Source organism: Denticeps clupeoides, chromosome 10, assembly GCF_900700375.1.
Source record: "Denticeps clupeoides chromosome 10, fDenClu1.1, whole genome shotgun sequence".
NCBI lineage: Eukaryota > Metazoa > Chordata > Actinopteri > Clupeiformes > Denticipitidae > Denticeps > Denticeps clupeoides.
In genome coordinates this window covers 12848583-12871051 of record NC_041716.1, presented here as the reverse complement: position 1 = coordinate 12871051, position 22469 = coordinate 12848583, and the positions used below count along the sequence as shown (strand labels likewise).

General features: G+C 43.7%; 2 protein-coding genes across 5 annotated transcripts in view; both read right to left on the bottom strand.

The window, feature by feature from the left end:
- Positions 1-11033, bottom strand: part of LOC114798303 (pleckstrin homology domain-containing family G member 5-like) — a 52215-nt gene extending 41182 nt beyond the window's left edge. For 2 of the 4 annotated variants that reach the window (XM_028993877.1, XM_028993880.1), the window contains exon 1: positions 10503-11033. In XM_028993877.1, the coding sequence (XP_028849710.1) occupies positions 10503-10584 (82 nt within the window). In that variant the 5' untranslated portion in view covers positions 10585-11033. Of the gene's footprint in view, positions 1-1156; positions 1318-1444; positions 1828-10502 lie in introns of those variants that run through there. The other 2 variants (XM_028993876.1, XM_028993874.1) reach the window with 2 other exon arrangements.
- A 3961-nt stretch (positions 11034-14994) lies between these two features.
- Positions 14995-22255, bottom strand: nol9 (nucleolar protein 9). The gene is made up of 13 exons (XM_028993968.1): positions 22011-22255; positions 20854-21404; positions 19810-20032; positions 19523-19653; positions 19131-19275; positions 18453-18549; positions 17964-18061; positions 17727-17888; positions 17395-17644; positions 17140-17254; positions 16880-17054; positions 16434-16567; positions 14995-16186 (listed from the first exon to the last, which is right to left on the bottom strand). The coding sequence occupies exons 2-13, from the start codon at positions 21346-21348 to the stop codon at positions 16058-16060; spliced, it is 2154 nt and encodes a 717-aa protein (XP_028849801.1). The 5' UTR covers positions 21349-21404; positions 22011-22255; the 3' UTR covers positions 14995-16057.
- Positions 22256-22469: the final 214 nt, after the last annotated feature.

The following is a 22469-nucleotide window of genomic DNA, read 5'->3' as shown; positions in this document are numbered from 1 at the left end:
TATTTCCGGTCTTCCTTCCTCTCTTTAATCTTCAAAGAGGTCACGGGAAGCAGCTAAATGTATAATCAGGCCTGGTGACCAGTTCATGCAGTGCAGACTATATTATGGGTTTAACTGTGTTTTTGGTGCAGCCATATGTAACGTGACAGAAGATGGGGCATGTTTATAGTCACTTGAACCTAAATGGAGGATAAAGGAGCCGTACAGTAATGTAGGCACACAGTGTTAATGGTTATGTAACGTGACCCCAGGGTCATGGAATTAAGAGTGTTAGGGTACAGTACTGTACATTCCCACATCAATCCAGCACACTGATTACAGCCTAAGGAATGCAAGAGGGATAACCACAAAGCATAGCAGTGGTTATCACATGGCACAGGTGTGCGTGTGTGTGTGTGTGTGTGTGTGTGTGTGTGTGTGTGTGTGTGTATGTATGTGTGCGTGCGTGCGTGCTTGTGTATGTGTGTGCTACTGGTTTATTACTGGTTTATTATTGCAATTAAGTTCATTTTAAAATATAAATGTACAAAATATATTGGCATGATAAATTTAAGCTTATTGAATTTACTCACTGAATTTATTGAATTTATTCATAATGAATCCAGATCTGGTTTGCAGCCTCCGAAGCCAATCCCAGGACAGCACGTGCGCACATGCACACACGCACACGCACACGCACACTCGGTTCACTTAAACACTGGCCAATGTAGAGTGACCAATCCACCTGATGTGGAAAGACGTAAGAAACCCACACCTAAACGTGCTAACTCTGGAATTCAAAGTCACAACCTTATAACATTTTTGTGTTTGCCATGTTCAGCCTGACTGACAGGAACACTAGAGTTGCTCATCATGACAACAACATTTATTTCTTATTTAGCCCAAATCACAAGCAGCGCATTTTAATTGGGGAAGTGGTGGCAATGGCAATCACACCCCCCCACACTTTGACCCTTTCTGCACATCTTGGGCTACAAACTGGTATTAGATGACAGGACCAGATGAGTTAGCTCTTTAGCATGCTAACTTCAACAAACAACTCTTCATCTAGATGTTTAGTTTTTCCATTTGCACATGATCATTTTAGAAAATTCAAAATCTTTAGCAGTACACGTGGTAGCAGTCCAAGTGGCAGCAACTTGTAACAAGATCTTACCAGACAGGTCATAGATGACATCCAGAGAGGACGACCATGAGTACCGTTCTTCTTCCAGGAATGAGGGTGAAGCCACCAGCTCGTACGACCCTCGTTTCTTCCAAAACAGGGACATTGCGACAGCTGGTCCCCCAAGACGTTAATGCTAGCACACCCCAAATCTGGTACCCACAACACAGGCACAGATGAGTTCCATAACTAATTCGTGCTAAACCCAGCACCCGTTCCCTAAAACACTGAAATCGATGGCAAGTTATTTCACAATAAAAACAGCACCTGCGTGGTTACCTCATCTATTCTTATCCATTAAATGTTTTTGCTTTGAACCAGATCCACAAGGTCTGCGCCCCAGCTGAGAATGGCTAGGTCTGCCAGGAGCCAATATGACATGCAGTTCTTCTTCTTCTTCTTAAAAAACAAAAACATCACACAGCCTGAAAACTAAAGACGCATTACTTCTTTTTCAATTACAACAGCTGTTTTTCTACTACTTCTTTCCTGCATCTCTCCTGCTTGTCCTTAAGTTTTACAAACTTAGCGGTGACCGAGGAAGTACACAGTCCAGGTGCTGTCTTCTGTGATAATCCATAATCCAAAGGTCTCTCAACTCATCTCTTAGCACCAAAGACAGTAGGTCCAGTTTACTGCAAACTTATACTTCTGCCTTCCCAGGCTGTAGGAACGTTTTATTACTTTTTTTGAGAGGAACAGGCAGCTCAATGTTGGAGCCTGAGTGGGAGAGGGGGGCAGAGGGGGGTCCGGTGGTCAGGGAGGCATACAGCCCACTCCATCAGACAAATACTGTATTCATGAAAAACTGAAGTGCATGATGGGACAGCACATCTGGACCAATGGCTTTCGCACGGGGGCAACACAAAGATCTCTTGTAGACACATCCTACACAGACCATCAAGTTTCCTTGTCCTGCTTGCAAACAGTGCAAGCCTTCCTGACCGCTGCATTTATATGCATTCATTCCCATTCATATCACAGGGTGGAGGGGTACACATCCTAGACTGTGACAGTGACCCAATTATTCCAGCTGAAGAGACAAACCAGAGCAGCTCTTCACACAAGCTTCTGAGCCAAACGTCCAACATGATGTCATTTCCTCATGCCCATGCTGAAGGGGTTAAAATTGTTCGAATCAAATAAAGAAAAATATTAAAGAGGTTACCTAAACCTCACCCAAAGTGACTATAAACCTCTTGCTTATTAAAGTAATCTCAAAATGTTACATGCTCAAGCATGATTCTTTGTTGCTTTTATATTTATGTAGGTCCTAAGGACTGTTTTAAGTGAAGTTGTTGTCATTATGATGGACCGCAAACACGCAGTGCACACCAAGAAATGTGACCTCTGCATTTAAGTGAGCAGTGGGCAGTCATGAAAGGAGCAGTGCGTGGGGGTTGTACTTGCTCAGTGGCACCTTGGCAGTACGGGATTCAAACCAGCGACCTTCTGATTACGGGTCCACTTCCTTATCCGCTAGGCCACTACTGCACAAAAGAAAAAAAGGCCAACTTGTAGCATTGTTTAGCACTGCTTTGAAAATGGTGTCCTCTGTGTTTGATGCATGGGCATTCTTGGTGCCCACCCTGTGCATTGCTGTATGCCCATACAAGGTCGTAAGATCATTAGAGGACTAGTAAGATCATTAACAGAATTCATGTAGAATTGTGAATTTCTTGTTTTGCTTTTGCTGCCGTTAAGTAGCACACAATATGAAAGGATGAACTGTTTAGACCTATAGGCACATAATTATATTCTGCATGGGCATCAAGAAGATAGCTGCAGGGTGGCTGCATGTTAGTCGTCGTGCCCGAGCATGAACACACAAGAGGTGAATTACTGTGAGAACGTACTGTGCTGGCTTGAGAAGCCAGGCAGCGACGTCACCCACAGCAGCCCAGATGTCCAATTTTGGGATGAGAAATTAGAGGGCACGCAGAGGAGTCGGTTCGCTGCTCAGAGTGAGGCTTTACAGACATATGGTAGTAATCCAAAACAGCTTTGTGCACACTGCTCCCTTTTATCAAATCAATCAATCAATCTTTATTTATCTGCCGCTCTTTACAAAGTGCATTGCCACAAAGCGACTAACAAATAGAACAGTGTCGGAATTTCATACATTCCTCGGAAGATTGTTTCAAAGATTTGGGGCTGTATAAGCAAATGCTCTATTTCCAGCATTGACTTTGCATACACTGCGGACAGCCAGGAAGCCTTCTCCCAGAGAACGAAGAGATTGTGATGGGTGATGAGGGTCTAGTAGGTTACCAAGATAAACTGGAGCAAGACCATGCAAAGCTTTATACGTAATAAGCAAAATCTTGACGAAGCCAATGCAAAAAAAAAAAAAAAAGACAATACATGAGTAATGTGATCATACCTTCTAGTGCATGTAGGAACCCTGGCTGCAGAGTTTTGGACAAGCTCAAGTTTATACAATGAAGCAGCAACCAGAACACACAGAATTACAGTAATTCCATCTAGATGTTATTAATGCACAAACGAATTTCTCTGCATCAGAGATGGAAAGAAACTTCCTAACTCTAGCAATGTTTCTTAAGTGAAAGTATGCAGTCCTGGAAATATTTTGAAGGTGACAATCAAATGACAAGTCACTAGGACCAGTTGAAGAACCAGCACACTGCAATCTATATTCTGTCAGTCCACGTCTTGCCTATCTGCCTAACTCTATCACAACAACTTACAATCAGTAGTTACAGGGACAGTGTCCCCCTGGAAAAACTTAGGGTTAAGTGACTTGCTCAGGTACACAATGCAGTAAGTGGGATTTGAACCTGGGTCTTCTGGTTCATAGGTGAGTGTGTTACCCACTAGGCTACTACCACCCCAGTACTGTGCCCTGTGGAACCCCGTATTTCACTCTGGTTTTTGCAGAGTAAACACTGCCCAAGAAAAACAAACAAGTAATCCGATAAGTAGGATTTGAACCAGGAGATGGCGGTCCCACGTATTCCAACTAACTTTTCAAGCCGATTTGGTAGAATGTTATGGTCTATAGTGTTAAAAGCACTAGCACAGATATAAGGTCCTGGTCAGAAGATAAAAGAATGTGGGGCCCTATCATTTTCACAATGCAGTCTCTCTTAATTAGTCCAGGCCTCCCCTCAAAGATAAAACTCTACTCTACATTTCAGCGCCACATTAGCTTGGGATGGGACCAGAGCAGATTACTGACCTCGGCATCTTTTTAGCAAGCTCACTGACCTCTTTAATATTATTCTTGGTGCATCATAGTGCCAACATGAATTAGGTTTAGAAAACCAATGCTTATTATTTGCCAGCACTTTTGAATTTGATTTGATGCGAGGCGCTCTAGCCGCAGGAATGCAGAAATCACCATTTATGAGCACTAGTTTGGTTTAATGGGGAGAACTGGTTAGAAACGTGAAACTGTGAGCGGTGCCGTTATGAACACGACAAGGTCACTGTTCAGTCACCCAGGTGCCTCGCTGCTCAGGCTCTGGAGCTGTCGGAGATCTAAACACTAACTTTCCGGGCATGTCAGGAATATCTACAATATACACTGTCTCTGGGCAGCTAATGTGTGACACATCCAGACTATTTATACAGACAGCAGCCTGAGTTGCGTTCAGACAGAGGTAAGAATCTAAGAACGCCTCAGCCTCGCTAAACATGCGTAGAGTCTGAACGTGCCCTTCTAATTCTGCCATCTTCACAGTCAAACTAGTCACTGACCTACATTCTTCACTAATAAACGGGGCTTTACCGCTACCGACGGCAGAAGCATAAGTAGAGAAAACAAACAAGCATTCTACAGTTAGAACAGGAGATGGAAGAAAAATCTAGAATTTGAGCGGATGCATGAAGCGGAGCGGAGAAGAGGAATTTCGCCTGTGCACTCGAAGTTGAATAGAATTAAGAGTCAGGCCGCCCAGCAAAGTAACAAGGCACGCTTCAAACCAGACATCAGCATGCTTGTATTTGATGGGGGGTACATTGTAATCCAAGAGGGGGTCTCCTAGCAGGGAGTAACTTCAAACAGGTCTACAAACTTGTGAAATCCAGTCAACAAATATCCTGACAAATTAGACTGTCTTAAATCTGTTCCTTAAAAAAGGTCTCCTCTGCACTTCTGTAATGACCGAGGCAATGAAAAGACGGACATATCTGCACTAGACAACTTCAGACGAACATGTAAAGGTGTGACAGTGTGTTTAGGAGTGCTGAGACTAGAAGAAGTGTTTGTGTCTGTGTTTATTGACAGGAGTGCACCCCGGGGCTTGCAATGCAGGGCCAGGCTAAATTTAGCAGTCAAAAGCCAATCAGTTTAACTCCTAATTTGCACCACACAAGATTTCCACCGAATCCCAAAAACAAAGTACATACTGGTCCATGGTGTTTCTACAGTGTTTGCAAGTAAAGTAAAGCAAATCTGAAATGGTTCTGCCCACGTTATATTTGCTGTAGCTGAGAGGGTGTCCCCATCCTCCCTTTCTGTGATGGTGGGCGTGTATTGCTCCAACAAAGAGAAGGTGGACACCAACAGCATCTGCTTGCATACGCTGAGAAGCATGTTATAACTCAAACCTGCTTCCAATTTCAAAGTTCAAACAAAACTTTTTAATTGAGCAAAAACTGGTATGAATAGGTCTCCACATCCCTTTCATAGGCATCAGATCCATTTGCTGCCAATCAGAGGTCCCAGTTCAATTTATATCCCTAGGTACAGGGCAAGAACATTGTTGAATTTTTAAAATCTCTGCATTCAAATTACATTTCCTTGAAAATAAAACCTAATTACCAATACTGCAGAATCCCCACCCCCTTATCGGCATAATGATTAACAGTAGACAACAAGGCCCATGCTTACTGTGCTTAACACCAGCTTAAAACCAGCACCCATGCTGTTTAAATACTGAACACACCAGATATGGTTCAAATCCTTTCGAAAAAAAAAAAAAAGACCAAGTTCTTCTGCTGCTGCAGACTCAGGTAGGACCAAGTAAGCTTTCTATTGTTATATCTCACCTCCTAGCAGGGTCTGCTAAATGGTGCGTCATCCCACGACAACAATAAACTATATTCAGGCATGTAATTTTAAAGACTCTAGTTGCAGAAGAAATACATGTCAGCAACCCCCCCGGTGTGCTGATTTAGCGAATCCTGTAATTAAAACCCTACGCCTGAACTCCCAAACAGCATTTATCCAACCCGATAGGCCAATAACAGACTCCGGGGGCTTCTGTACCTTGTACGGCACATAAATTAAAACTCCTCATCTCACCAAAGTATAGTTATTGTCAGGGGGGTCGTTAGGCTTGTAAACAGTGATTTGGGCAGGGTGGAGGGATTCAGAACTACTGGCTGAGGTGAACTGAATTTTCCAGCAGGCGTCCCAACACGAGGGAAGTCCAACTCCGCAACCTCAGAGGAGACGTCCTTATAATTATCTGATGGGAGCACTTAGGAGAGGCAAGCCACACGGCCAAATTAAAATGGGCAAGGCACTCCTTTAGCAAAAGATGACCACAAAAGAATTAACAGCAGAGCTGCTTTTAGCACCGTCTCTTTGCATGTTTTTTTTTTTTTTTATTATTATTTTTTAAATGATCCACAGATCCATCTCATAGACCTCCTCCAGTAAGCAATACTTCAAAGGCCTGATCAAGACACAATGCAAGCACTGGCAAGCACAAATTCAGAGGACGCCTTTGACCTTACACCAGCCAAATATGCCCCCAAGCTTAGCACGCAGCACTGCACTTTGTCGACTGTGAATTGGTATATAACAGAGCATTTCCATTCTACTAAATTCCCAGTGGTTTGGTTTAATGGTTTCCCTGGTCACAGGCTTCAAAACACTTGGCTCTAGTCATCACAGCTGGTTGGCTCTTGCAAGTGCCTTCAGGCTACAACCAGCCAAGGCCCAGCTCCGGTCTTAACCCCCTGCTCTCTTAGTAACTCTATCACAACTCCAATTAAAAGGAAAAAGCCAACCCCCTCACCCCTTGAGCAATGTTAATTGGATTTGTCATTAAGGATACAGCAGGGACAAAGAAAAATGTGTCCCTTCATGTGATTATAGCCTTCAGAAAGATTAATGGAGGGGAGGGGACAATGTGCGAGTGGGGAACCCACAGCTGTGAGCGGGTCAGCGAGCTCGCACGTCACCATCATTCACTGACGGCGTAGACTTGGAGACCAAACCGACTCACGGTGAGATCAGCACATTAGTCATGTTCGTTTTATAGTATCTGAAGACGATGAAGCAATTGATGAGCAACTCTTCATGCAGCGACAAGTTCATTCGCAGAATCCTTTTCACTGTTGGATCTGGACGTGCAGTTGCAGAACTTCGAGAAAAAAAACGTAGCGGAGGGACACATAGCTCCGATTGGCTGTTTTAAAGAGTTTTCAGTCCGACTACCACTAAACAGATTACGGTAAAAAAAGAGGGATTTGCGCATTGTTTGGGTGAAAGATTTACAGTATAGCTGGCCACCTGTTCACCATGGAAATACCACACAAATGCCTTGAGGTTAAAAAAAAAACATTTTTTAAAAATTGACTTTTATTTATTCCAATTCCCCACATGCTAGCCAAAATTGTAACAAAATTGATGCAATCTGAAAGTCAAATATGTAAATATACATAAATTCAGTGTACATAATAAATGTATATTATTCCTTAGTTGAAGTGTTTTTGAGTTTAGTCTGAATGGCTGTATTTTGTTTGTTTCCTGTGATACATATGACAGACACAATTTGTTATTTATTCATTTTATGGAGATTTTGAAGCTTGTGGAGGGAGAAAATAAAGAAGACTTTTTTTTTTTTTTTTTTAAATGATCAATCAGATATCTGCTAACACCCACCCTGGCTGTTACAGATAGGGTTGTACACCAAAGTCCCCTCTCATCTCAAAGCACCACTGCAGGCGAGATGATTTAGGGCCATTCTCCACACAGCAGTGACCAACGTGATAATAACATATCTAGCCAGGACCAATCCTCTGGTCAGAAACTGAAAGCCTATAAGATGACTGGCAAAAAAAAAACAGCACAGCAACAGCTGTCTAACTCTACCCCTTATAGAAGGAGCTGATTAAGGGGGGTGGGGTGGAAGGAGCGACTGGCAGAACACCAGGCCAGCTGCAGACGAGAGAAAAGGGTGGGGTGGCGTCCGGATCAAAGCAAAGCCTAATAATGGACAGACTCTAACTAGTATGTCAGAAACGGAACCGGTCACAAGGTTGGGGCCCCTACACACACACACACACACACACACACACACACCAGACAGTACATCTGCTCCCTGATTAAAACAGCATGTGTTTCTGCTAGAGCCGCTAGTAGCAGGCCCAGCTCCTGCAGTTTCCCCCCCCCCCCCACTCTTCACTTTATGTTCGGAGCTGCTAAATATATTATATTAATAAATTATATATGCTCGTCCCATCCTGCAGTACACATGCTAAGAGACGAGACGGACTTCCCATTTTGCCTCATGTGAAGTGCAGCAGAGCAAAGATATGGGGCCCTCACCGAAGTTAAAGCCGTGCATGTACATCCTGGCTTAATGGCGCTCAGAGCTGCTGGGTGGCTTCTACTAATCTAGTCTTTGCACGAATGCCACTGCAAGTGTTTTGAATGGTGATTACATTGCAGTTGGTTTAATCTGACAGAAGGAAAGCTTAAAAAAAGGTACCAAAAAGTATTGGCGCTGCTCTAACAGAGACAATATGTGGAAAGTGCCTACAAACCAGTTCATACTAACCTATGAACCAGAAAACCAAAACCACAGGCTCAAATCCCAATTACTCCCATTGCGTCCCTCAGCAAGACACTTAACATTGACTGTCTCCAGGGGGGCAGTCCCTGATTGTAAGTCACTCTGAATAAGGGTGTCTGATAAATAAATGTAAAAGATGTGTGAGGGATTTGGCAGATCAAGTCCCATTAAGAACAAGTGACTCCTCAAGATAAAGGTGGCAGCTACATAAAAGGACAACGGCACCCAATTATGTCATCAAATTTTGCTCTCTGGCCGTCTTGTAAAAAAAAAAAAAAAAAAAAAAAGAGCAGTGACTAAACGCGTTGTGAATCACGCAGACATCTAATAAAACCTCCCAGCTCTAGAAGGCTGGAAAATATCGGGCAGAAAAATAAAAACGTGCACAGACACGGTTTGGGGTTAAATATGACTAGCCAAGGCCATTTTCTTCCCCCGCACATGCAATCACATGCGAACCAAGTCCCTGCACCGCCAGTCTGATCAGAATGACCGAACCGGAACTGACACATTCCCCCGCACTCAACAAGCGGCTCCAATTAGATTTCAGGCATGGCGTATGATCACCGACATCGTCTTCTGAATCGCTAGGAAGAAACCTTCAGTTCCACTGAAGATATAAATGCTATATTAGGCGGGAGCGGCGGGAGCTGAGTGCCGAGTGGACGAGCATGTATAGTGACAGAGGAGGCACAAGAGCGAGACCGAGCGACAAATTGAATCATTAAGCATCACTAAGTAATACTTTCAGTTCCATCCGTAGAAAGCATCTGACCACGCGAGCAGAACGTTGCTGGAAAGAAAAGAAAAAGTAGTCTGGGAGTACCATCGAGCCAATGGCAGTCCTCTCCATGGTAGTCATGCTTGTTGGCATGTGATGTGATGTTGCCAACGGTCGCCCCGAGACTCTACATGAAACCCCATGACTAACACGTCGAGCGGATTAGAAGGCCCACTTCTGCTGTTTATAATTTCTCGTTTTTGCTCCAGAGAGACTACTGAAACCAGCAACTGTGACATTGCCGGCGACCAAGATGGATGAAGCCACAGCCCCTTCCCACACATCATCAAAATTGGCAGGGAAACGACCTAACAACTCTGACAGTGGGGCAGTGGGGGGACCGGGCCCGTATCCCGTCGCCAGGTGCCACCGAGCGAAGTCACCCGTCCCCGAGTCACCGGTCACGGCTGCCCACTGCTCACCAAGGGTGATGTTCAGAAGCAGACGACACGCTTTACTTTCAATGAGCACCGGACACACAACCAGACAGATAAAAAGTCAGCTCGTTCGTTCAGATGCTAATGAGCTGATGAGGACCACGAGTATTCAGATATTAGAGGACAATATTCACATGCTGTGGTGATATACGTGCGTAAACACCGAGTGCAATGATGGTTCATTCTGTGTGAAAGTGCCGGTGAATACGTGTTATAGTGTTATATTAGCATGTTGGACCTCTCTGAAGGTGCGAAAGGTAATTATGTCGAGATAATTTAGGCTAATTAAGTAGTTCGTTTGGTTTAAAAGTCATCTTTTTTGTGTGTGTGTGTGTGTGTGTACTCACTGAGCCGCAGGCGCAGTCCCAGCCAGCTCTTCTGCGGCGACCTGTGCAGCACCGAGTTCATGGTCCACTTGCCCGGAACCATTCGGCTTGTGGGTTCGCGTCTCCGCGGAGCCTCTCGGGAACAGCTGGCCGCTCGGCTCGGGGTTGGGAGCGGTCGGCCGGTCGGTGCGCCTTTATCATGTCGTCTCGGGCAGCGTGCGTGGAACAAAAGCGCGCCCGGCGTGTCGGGGTTCAGCCCGGGGACCTGTTGCTTCCTTCCTTCCTTCCTTCCTTCCTTCCTTCCCTCCTTCCCGCGGAGCGACTACTACTCCGCCGTCGTCGCCGCGGCTTTCTCTCGCGTCCGGCGGCGGTCTCTGCTCCTCCTCGCCGTGTTTTGGCTGCCGGACGGTGTCACGCTGCTCGCTCGCCTCCGGTCGCTGAGCGGGGAACTATTTTCAGCATCGGACGCATTTTCCATTCATTCAGTCATGAACAGAGACGGGCTGAGCTCTTCCATACTCCTCCTCCTCCTCCTCCTCTTCTTCTTCTTCTTCCTCCTCTTCCTCTTTCTCCTCTTCCTCCACCGTTCTGCGGCTAGAGGTGCCATCGAGCGCACAGGGATTTTAAAGGTGAAGAATGGCAGACTCATGAAACTCTGCCATCACTGCCACTGTTGTTTAATTCCACAACATCATATGCATACAATTTGCCACAAATCCTAATATTTGAAAAATAATTATTGGTGATAAAAATGTAATATATGTTGAGGTTGACTTGTGGGTAAATGCATGTGGTTTGTTATTTTTGTGTGTGTGTCCACGTGCATAAGGCTGAATATTAATGCCATATTAATGCTCATGTGAGATTATATTTGATAAAAAAAGATAAAATATCAGAAAAGGTGTAAAACTAAAGAGGCATATTTCACCACTCATACACATCTTAGTCCTACTCAGAGACAAGTTGTCACTGTTGTCACATCCTAGGACACTGTGGGTGGGGGGTGAAGGGGGATTCACTTAGGGCAGGATGCCAGACCATCTCTCTCACACACACAGACACCTACACCTAGTGTGTCTTTGGATGGCAGAATGTTTTTATCAAATATGTCTTTGGATGGCCCCAAGTTTTTTATCAAATATGACATTTCATATACTAAGGAAGACCACAAAGGTGTTTATTTTTGCATTTGAAATTTTATGTGATGAAATGCGGGTTGTGGCAAGTTCGGTCTCATTTTGTCCGGAATGAGCATCTTCAGAACATATGCATGCTCCATCCTACTCATCTGAGAGAGTGGAGACATTTATGATAATTTAGAGAACCTGAGCTCCGCAGATGCACTGGGCAAAGTTATATAAATATGAAATGCTATGTCCATATTTGGCCTTCTGGAGTCAGCTGGAGCTGATCGAGCTTATACAACTATCTGTACTAAATAATTTAAGAATACAAAGATTCTGGATCCAAAAGAGCAGCGAAACTGATTTCTTATTTCATTTTTCCAGTCTTTCTTGACGAGAGGCTAAATTGCCGTGTGCAAAACATCGTAGTAGGCTTTAAAATTTGAAACTATCTCTGAGCATAATAATGACACCTAAAGAAGAGGAGAAGCCAAGGATGTTTTATCTCTACAACTCTTCATAACATATTATGAAGAGCCAATGTAGGATTATCCATGTTTGGGTCTCTCAGCAGTCTCACCGGTGTGTTTAGCAAAAAAAAAAAAAAAAAAGGACCACACACTGTCCATTTGACCACACACTGTCCATTGACACCCCCCATTTATTACAGAATTAAAGAAGCTTAACTTCTCACGTTACACCATTCAGCAAGTGAGGTGGACCTTAACACAGTATCCCACTGCAGCTTGGTGTGACTGAATATGTGTGTGCTCTTGTCATGTGACACAGTTATATAAGCCGTGTGTGAGAGAATATTGTGCTAGAACGTTATGTGACTGCGAAGAAAGGCAGGTACTACAGCTGGAAATTTAATGCTAGGAACTTGTGCTCAGTCAAATGTTGATCTATAGACTATTTCTGCTGCAGCCCAACTGGAAATCAGTTTTAACCAGTGCTGAAGGACTGGCCCTCTCTCGCTCTCTCTCTCTCTGGTGCTAGCAGCTGGTGAGCTCGCCTCTGCATGTTGTTCCAAGGTCTCTTTAGTCCCAGCCAAGCTGAAAGCTGCCATTTGCCAGTAGCAGCATGTGTGCGGCATGAATCTTGTTCTTTTCTAGAATGGTCCAGTGGTCACCAATCCCGTGCTGTTATGGTCCTGCTCAGGTTTAACACACTCTGTCAGGATAATGGGTGTTTTAAGGAGACCTTGATTAATGCCTTGCGGCAATTTGGTGGAAAGCTGACATGAGGACACGCCTAGGTTTTAGCATTTCTACAAAGTTCAGCTCATTCTGTCACCACTAATATAATATCACATTCCAGATCCATTGAACCTATGGTCCCAAAAATCCTCCATAGCCCCATGAAAACTATAAAAGGGGAACATTGCAAGACAATCGCTCTATAACTCTGCACATAATTCAACAGATGGAAAACATAGGGCACTGCCATAAATGTTCAAACCAATAAAATACAACATTGGGTCATTTTTATCAAATGGAAGAATTTAAAGCCATTTTCTGGGCCAATGAGTGTTTCATACTCAGAGAACGTCCAATGTCCTTTGCAGCATTTGAAGGCAAACAATACACTGTCCTTCCAGGATTTCACGGGTTTTGAGGGGATTTTTGTGATTTCTGCATATTTACGATAAATGTAGCATTTCTTTACCTTGGTAAACCTCATCCAAAGTCTATACAAAGGTCAGTGCCTTCTGACGCAGGATGAAAGTTCATTTACTAAAGTTAATGTACAAATCAGTTAGTAGCTGTCCCTGTCACATAACACCACTGTGTACCTCAAGAGTAGATAGAAAGTTAATATTATTTCAAGTCTGTCCACGCAAATGAAAATGCAGAAATAGCCCCAGACGTATCCCCAAATCACCCAGCCCCCTATAAATGCTACCTATAGATTACAAGAGAAGATTTTCACATCTCGTTGAGACACTATGGTTTTATCAAGATTGTGGATTTCACAGGTTCACCTTTTATGAGATTACTCACCTGTTCATGGCAATTTTTTTCTAGTGTCATAACGTCTACACTATAAAAAGACTGACATAAAAAAAGCTTTAATAATCACCTTGCCCTTCAAAAAAAGGGAGGTGACAGTCCGTTCCAGCTGCTTGACAGCATTTCCTGAACCGATCAGGCACCTGACAGCTCAGATACTGACACACATCGCGCTCTCCATTCCTTCTCCGTATTAGTGCAATAAATCTGTGATGTGTATGTGTATATATATATATATATATACACACACACACACACACATATATATTTACTGATGGATTTACACATTTTATAGAAAATGGTTTATTGTGCATTTCTGTCTTTTCAGGTAAATCCTGCCCTCTATTTGATTAACCTTTCAGGTGGCAAAATTTTCAGAGGCAATAAATGTAAGCACACCTTTGATATTTTTTTTCTCTATGCCCAAATAAGAAAAGGTTAACACCAACAGTATTTTTCATCTCTATATTGCTTTTCATATTCTTTTCCTAACATGAAGCACCACTGGTATTGTGGTGCCACTACAAATCCTACCCAGCAGAGCCATGTTTGACATTGTGAGAAACAAACCCATCACACTGTGGTTGGTCTGTTTCAGACAAGTGACAAGTTTAAACCTAACCAGGAGACCTTTAACCACAAATGGGAAAAAATGTCTTGTTGCATATAGAATAATAAAAAAAGTTTAAGAATAAATGGAAGCAGAATGTTTATACTGTGAAGGCCAAAACGTTGTATGGAGAGATACAACAGGGAAAGATTTATGAGACATAAAGAAATAGAAGCACAGACTACATACATTAAGTTCACATTTGGCTCTCTCATTCGCCACAACTTCCATTACTCATGACAAACAGCCGGTTGCTTAGTCTTAGCTTCACAATGCAGGCTCCGTTTGGTGCTCTGGTTACATGGGACCTCCGGCTATGTAGGTTCCCCACTAGTCAGAAAGGCAGAGCAAGCACACACATCCACAATTGGCTAAAGCATGTGGCAGTAGGTGCTGAAAGCAATAGAGCTGCTTGGGATTGTTGGGATGGGTCCCAATCAAAACAGAGATCTGGTGAACATAGATGGGTATGGGAGGAGGCCAATAATGATTCATGAAAACTATACATCCCTCTATGAGCATTCCTCAGAAAAGTACTTAAAGTGTGGTACTCCACACTTACATTTGTTTATTGAGCTGTTAAGTACATGACTTGGCTGTAGAATAGTGCTAGTTATAGAAATCAAGACAAATCAGGAGTATTGTAGGGCCAAGGGTCTGGTACACCACTACACCATTCATTTATAATGGAAAATACAAATTTAACAGGCCTTTAATGATGAAATTTTATTAGAGAACTGTGGCACACAACACACTGGAGACAGAGCAAAAAAAACAACACGTTTTGCTTTATTCATAGACAAATTAAAACGGGTTACATACAAAACCAGAAGGCAACCATCGCTTGCAATAGGTGTCTGCGCAGACACCTTTATAGTTATGACACTTACAACAGCAGCCAAAACAGGAATGGAACAGAAGCATCACCATCAGCCTCAGCACCCCCACCCCACGTTCTGTAGAACAAAGCACTGCACCAGTGGATCATTTAAAACAAAAAAGCCATTTCCATTCCTCTCACGGTTAACTGGGAGAACTACTGTACTTGTTGCCTCCGACCTTAATACAAACCCAGGACCGCACACAAAGCACCTATTACTGTTCCTGAAACAACCCATGGCTTTATAGAGATCGAATATGAATGAAGCAAAACAATTGATTGGAATCCAGGCTTCCCAAACAGTATTTCCGGGGACAGAAGCCTGATTTCCAATCAATCAAAGGTTTTACTTCATTCATAAGAACAAAAACACCAAAAAGAACTTATGTAAATGTTGTCACCTTTAAACACACTGTGAACATTTGTCCCATGTACCTGATGAAAATGTGAAGCTTGGTGATACAGTTATGCCAATCCCCGCCCTTACCACATAAAAGCGATATGCTAGTGAGCCACGTCAGCTCTAATTGGACCATGTTAATGAGACTCGAAATGCCAATAACATTTACAATTCCCCTTTTCAAAGTGGTCAGTTGTCATAACCACATCAGGAGAAACTTTTCTGTGTCAAAACATTTGTTATTGGTGTGCTGCACATTTGACCCGCAAACCAACAGGAAAAACAAGTTTGGTACTTTACACTGCCCTGTCTTGGCTAAGTGAGACACCCAGTATCTTCAACTGAAAGTCAGTCAGTTCGCACAGTCTATTTGTATTGTATGTGTGTGAGTAAGCATGGTAGATTGACCATCGAATAAGCACTGTTGCGCACCTGAATGTGAAAAACCGCAGTTTCTGCTTCTAGAATCCTGCACATTCAGAGGCAAGAAGGGCTGCTTGTGTTGCTGCTCAGAGCTGCTCAGACAGTGCAGTCCAAATGTCACCAGGGTTTATTTACTGGCTTTAGTTTTTGCCAAACAAGGTCTTGCCAGTCCTTTATAGACGGTGAGCTTTCCCGCTCCAGTGATTTCAAAACTGTAGTCCGTGGTGACGTATGGAAGGTCTCCCTCGGCCCCCGGCTGCAACAGACACACACCTTACTACACAATAAAAACCCTCCTGTTTTCATAACCACCACATCCTCACTCGAAATGCTTATTTTTCTCATTCTGCCAATGTTATTATTCCAACTAACCTTAATGACATATAAGTGACTATAAACTGCAAAAAAATTAGCACATTAAAATTCACGTCTAAGCTTCGAACTAATTCAGACAAAATTATGTTTAGAAATGAACAAATATTTGTGCGCAAGATTTCTTTTACCTGTGTGGTGAGCAGTGTTTTGGGCAATGCGATTTCTCCCAGCAGAAGGCAGTTGACTTGTTTCAGCAATGAGGGGGATACAGGGGTCACCAGCAAATACAAACCTCTCTCCATGTCTATGCCCCGCACAACTCCTTAAAAAATAATATCAAGATGATCAATCAAGATCAAAAGCAGTTTGGTGATTGTGGGTACAGAATAATTAAAGTGGCTTAATATGTAGAATTTTGAAACAGTGAATTAAATGTTAAGCAACGGTTTATATAATTTCATCCCACAATTCTACAAGAAAGAAAGACTACAGACAACATTGCAGCTGTTGATTACAGACAATATTTTTAGATAGCAGTTATATAGGTACCGATTTGGTCTATTGCACTATTGTATTATGCACTGATATATTGTAAAACTATAAGTCTATTATAAAAAAGGCAGATGAAACGCACCTAAACCAACACACTGGCAGATGGGGGTCCGAGAGAGAAGCGCAGGACCCCCTTGGCTTGCCACCTTCTCCCTCACACAGCAAAGCCCCACTAAGCTGGCATTGGCAGCATACAAAATGTGAGCTGGAGCCACCTCACGGTGTGTCACACCCAAAGCTACGGCAGACATCGAGACCTGGGGAGAGGTGGGGGAAGAATAACCTGCAAACATCTATAGAGCTTGGGATTATGAAACAGAAAAATGGGGTGTGCTGGGATACCTGGTAAGGTATAAAGCAGTGCAGGGGCCGTACGGGGCCGGGATCGGGGCCCTGCATTTTACTGAAGTACGCCAGCATTGCCAAATCCCGCAGTTCATTACTCCGCTGGTGACGCCTATGGACACAGAGCAAACATGCCCAACCACTATTCATTTATGAACTAAAAGTAACGAACATTATGTAAGATTCATATTTTTGGTGTTTTCAACCTTATTCATGTAGAATAAGACGCTACAATTTTGTGGGCTAACTTACGCCTCCCCAGAGGTCCCAGCCCCTTCAAACTCTGACTGGACACTGTAAAGCACATGACCCGGCATGGCCTCCTGTGTCTCCACCTCAACAAGGGTATGTGTAGGTGGAGGGTGTGTCTGCCAGCCATGGGCAGACCTCAGGAACTCTGGGGTGAGGGTGGGACACCGGGTTGTGTCCCCAAAACTCAACTGCACAACGTGAGTTACTGAGAAGAAACGTATGAGATCCACCAGCAGCTGGAAACCTGGACCTGTAGGTAGGGAGGGCGGGAGAAGGATGAAGCAGAGTTCCAATTGCGCCAACTGTGGATCTAACCATGCCAAAATGCTCACCCTTGACCCAGCCCATTGTGTTGATGACGACTGGTGTTTCTCTACTATAGTGTCGCCATAACAGTTTAAGCGACTCCAGGTAACGGTCCATATCAGACTGACAAGTGGCTTGGCCATAGTAGACCATGTGCTCTGGCTCTCTCTGGTGTGTGAATGGAGGGCCTGGGGAACAAAGGTCACCAATGCAATAAGTATAATGTGTTTATTTTCCCAGTTCTAAAAGGATCAGAGCCATACCCAGCAGTGGCTCTGTGACGGTGGACAGCGATAGGCAGCCGGGTGGCGTGAACTCTGTCTGGCCCAGATCACACTCCAGATAATCCACACTTGCAGTGCTGCAAAAACATAGAAGGCAACAGATTAGCAAAAAACACAAAGCATTCAACAATATATATAGTTGTGTGTGTATGTATATATGTATGTATGTATGTATGTATAGTTTAAGGTTAAACAATACGCCTTTTACATTTAGATATAATTTAAGACTTATGGTGTGCTTCAGAGCTGTGTGATTTATTAAAATGATTATATTTATTATAAATGATTATTACTAACAATTGTTAAATAATATATAACATGCCAGATTCTCTTAGATCCACTATAATCATATACTGACACATTAACACTTGACATCAGGGTTAATAAGATTAATGCAATGTTCTTGTTTCAGTACTAGAAGAGGCTATACTATTATAATTGTGAATTATGTCTTTGTGTCTTCCTCACTGGTTCAAGAGGGTGTTGATAAGATGCCGACTAAAAGTGGATTTCCCAGAATTTTTAGCTCCACACACCAGAATTATGGGAGCACGATCATAATCATCTGTTGGAGGAGAAAAAGCAGAGTACTTGTAGCAGAGCATCAAAATGGCACAACCTAAATACACAATACAACATAGGTGCATTGAATTAATCAGTGAATCTAAAATAAGTCCAAAAGTGTCTTTTGTGAAGATCAAACATATGAATTGTACTCAATGTTATTATTTTTACACAATTAATTGGTCTGCAGCATGAATAACATTTGTGCTTAAACTTATCAATGTGGTTAAAGTAAAGTCTTGGATAATTTTACAATATTGAATATCTGTAAATCAGTAGAGACTCAGATGATGATCTCTTGTAAAGCAGCACCCTCTAGTGGAACTTTATAAACTGCTTGCCAGGAACGCTGGGAGTGAAATGACTGTATAAGACACCAAAAGGTAACTAACGGATTCATGCAACAAAGGTTGAAGTTTGTTTTTACAATGAAACAAACTATGTAGCTCATGATTTTGTTGTATGAATGTTCCCAATAAGGCAACTTGTGCTTGACTATTCTCAAAACTAGAATCTGAAATACCTCTAGATTTTCTGAATATATCATGAACGCAGTTCAGATCAAATCCAAGGCTTGTTTACCTCCCCATGCCTGTAGCAGACTGTGCAGCGTATCTCTGTAGCTTTTAGAGGCAAACAGCCCCCGTTTCCCACCTGCAGGAAAGCGCAGTGCCGTCACTCCAACTGCGCTGAGAGCGGGGCTGTCTATTGTTTCCCCCAGTTCTTTCTGCACAGACGTATACAAGTAATTACTAACATACTTATATATTGTACAATTGTAGCCGGATACAAAAGTCTACAATAACGATTAACTCATATTCAAATATCTGGGTATTTACATTTGACACCTTAGATTCCATACACATACTGGAATTTTCCATGCAGAAAAATTGTAACTCATCCAATACAATAAAAGTTACAAACTTATTGCTTTTATTGTTGGAAATGCGAGTGTGTGAACTAATGATGCCTACCGAGCTAAGGCCGAAGATCTCGCTGAGGTCTGGCTGGTTCATGAGGAAGCGCGTGAGTGGCGTGTCCATGGGCTCCAACAGAACCAGACATGTATCTGAGTCCACTTTACTCAACAGGTGCTTCAGTGACTCTATGTGCGCATGCACACACACACACACACACACACACACACACACACACACACACACACACACAAAACGAATGTCTTACTTGCTGCAGACGAGTTGATTAGACCACTTTGCGTATTTTGTCAAAACAACAAGACTACTAGAGTATCAACTCTTACCTGGTGACAGGTAATTGCGCAAAATGGCCTTAGCCTCCAAACGTCCTTCCTTTTGGCTCTTGCTGGACGGGGTAGGGCTGCTCAGGGCAATTATGGTCAGAGGACAGTGGGATGGGGGCGAGTAGAGTGGGTAGGGCTGTTGACCCTCCTCTATGTTGAAGCCAAACACCTCCACCCGACCGTACAGGCAGGTCAGCAGGCACTTTCCACGAAAACACAGCGACTGCCGAGAAACAACACATCCAAATAGCCTCAGACATACATTCACACTTATAAAAGACAGTACTTATGCTGACAAAATTCTGCCCACCATTTCTATGGCAGCGATTGCATTACATTTGCAGAATTGTTTGATTAGATGATCAGAATACCCGAATCTCACCACACAAGAAAAGGTTTGTAAATGAATACTGTAGACTTAACTCTCCTATCCCATCCTGTTCAAACCTGTAGGTGCTAAAGGAATATCCTAGGTGGAACACAGGGTGGCGCATGCAACTCTTCAGGTATAAAGGTAGCAAACTCTATGTTGTTGGTAGGTGTTTGACCCGGAAGGGCAAAGGGTTTTTGACCGCTTACACATACGCTACGCCAGCGCTTACGGGACCGCTTGCACGAGAGCTTATGCCAATGCTCAGGCAATGCCTAAAGGAGGACTGTTTGCTGTGCTGCCTACTGCTGAACTAACTGGTGATATGTGCTATGTGCTGGAGCGGAATAAATGGACATTTTGTATTTGACATCAAAATTCGTTTAATTGTGTAGCATATAATGGAACCTGAGAGTTTAGCAGTGTTACATTAAGCGCCTCAGCCAGGCCACATCCTGTGTCAGGCACCTCAGTAGTTTGAGACCAAACTCCTTTAATAGAACCCTTCCTAAAAGCATTATTATTATTATATAAAAGTGCTTATTAACTTGTATAGTTAAGCATTGTTGCAACATTATTGTATGTTTCTGTTTTAGATTGTGCATGACAGGCTGAGAAATAAGTGAAAGAGAAAAAGATTCTGCCATAACCGGAACTGCTCACGAAGACCTTACCTGGCCAGGTTGCATGGCCAGCACCGTGCGGTTGTGTGTGTGGTCCAGCTGGGCGTGGAACTGTGCGCCGTCCTCCAGCCGTTCACTCATCGAGCCCTTGTGAGCCTCGCTGCCTTCCACGCCGTTGTGTAACATAGTCTGGGCATAGGACCTCCAGTCCTGGGAGTCCTCTGTGTTGCTGCTAGAGTCCGATCCGGCCTGGCCGTTAGTGTGTGTGTGAGGCGGCCCCCTAGAGAAGGGTGCCGGTTTAGCTTGAAACTTCATGGCTGCAAAGCCATAGGTGTCCCTGGAGTCGACCGCTTTAGGGTACTGTTTCTTCAGCCGCTTCAGGCCGGGCTTTTCATGCCCAACCAACTGGTGCTCCAGCTTGGCCCTGCTGAGCGAGTCAGATCCGAAGGCCCTGCCATGGGTTCGCCACTTGGAGTTTTTTGGGTGGCGTTTGTTGCCATTGCGGGATGCATGCTTGGGCCGAGACAAGCCTTTTTGTACTTTCATTCTGGTCCCCTGTTCTCAAAAATGCCTCTTGCTGACAACCCAATCATAAAAATAACCTGGAGAGAGACAAACAAGAAAATTATACAACCATATAAACTTCAATCATGCTAAATTGCATGTCAATAATTTAGAAACGAAGGGCTACGAGCCATCAAGGTACACAGCATCTTTTATATCAGCTCGGTTTACATTTTCAGTGAACTGTAGAATATCGCAATATGTACAGCATCACAAAATATCATGATGCGTGTCGTGACTGCTCTCTAACGATGATGGGTTTGGTGCAGAAGCGTGCTCTGCAGTTATCACGACGGCGAAAACGAGGTTCACACATAGTCTGGGACCAGGGCTTAATCCGTGAATGGGAAACTGACCCTCAGTCCTTTACGCTTAATCAGAACAATAATAATAATAATAATAAATAAGCACAGTGCAATGTGCTTCTTTCCTTTTTTGTGGAAACCCAAAACATCTGCATTTAACATGGCAGGAAAGGGTATAACAGGCCAGTACGAACCTGTTACGGCCACAGTTTAAAAATGTCGATGCGAGGGCGACGCCGGGTAAAAAAGTACACAACTTCCAGCCAGCACTCCTCTCTCGCCAGCAGGCCACACGCCTTAAACCGGGTCAGGGGAAGCGGGTTCTAACAACGGGATTACCTGCTCGACGCGCTTTTAAAGTAAGAAATGTAGACACGCGGTCAGTCCACGCGTGCAGGGCAGACGGTGACGACCCGCGGCCCACCGCGCAGAGGCTGCATTTCCGCGGCGTGTCTGTGCCCGACGAGCTCGGCGCCGCTCCGTTTTAGCGCGTTACCCAGTAACGTGGAGGTGGAGGGAGCGGCGGACCTGCCGTACGGTCCGAACGCAGAAGCACTGCGCGAACGGAACCGTGCGAACTAGCGCCTGCTGGACAACCGGGACATGTCCCGGAGTTCGTGTGCGGCGTGCAGCGACGGTCTGACGCGTAAAAAAGACAATCAGACTACAATTTAATCAAGGGGCTCGTAAGAGATTATTCCAAAATGAACACATATGACATATGACAATATAATAAAATGTATGTGCATAATTGGATTTATAGTCTTGTCACGATCTCTGAGTTGTTGACTAAATACA

Coding starts and splice junctions, on each gene's coding strand:
- nol9 (XM_028993968.1), bottom strand. CDS start 21,348: ATGAAAGTACAAAAAGGCTTGTCTCGGCCCAAGCATGCATCCCGCAAT. Junction 18,062..18,452: donor ATCAACACCCTCTTGAACCA/GTGAGGAAGACA, acceptor ATGTTTTTGCAG/CACTGCAAGTGTGGATTATC. Junction 16,187..16,433: donor AAACACTGCTCACCACACAG/GTAAAAGAAATC, acceptor TGTCTGTTGCAG/CCGGGGGCCGAGGGAGACCT.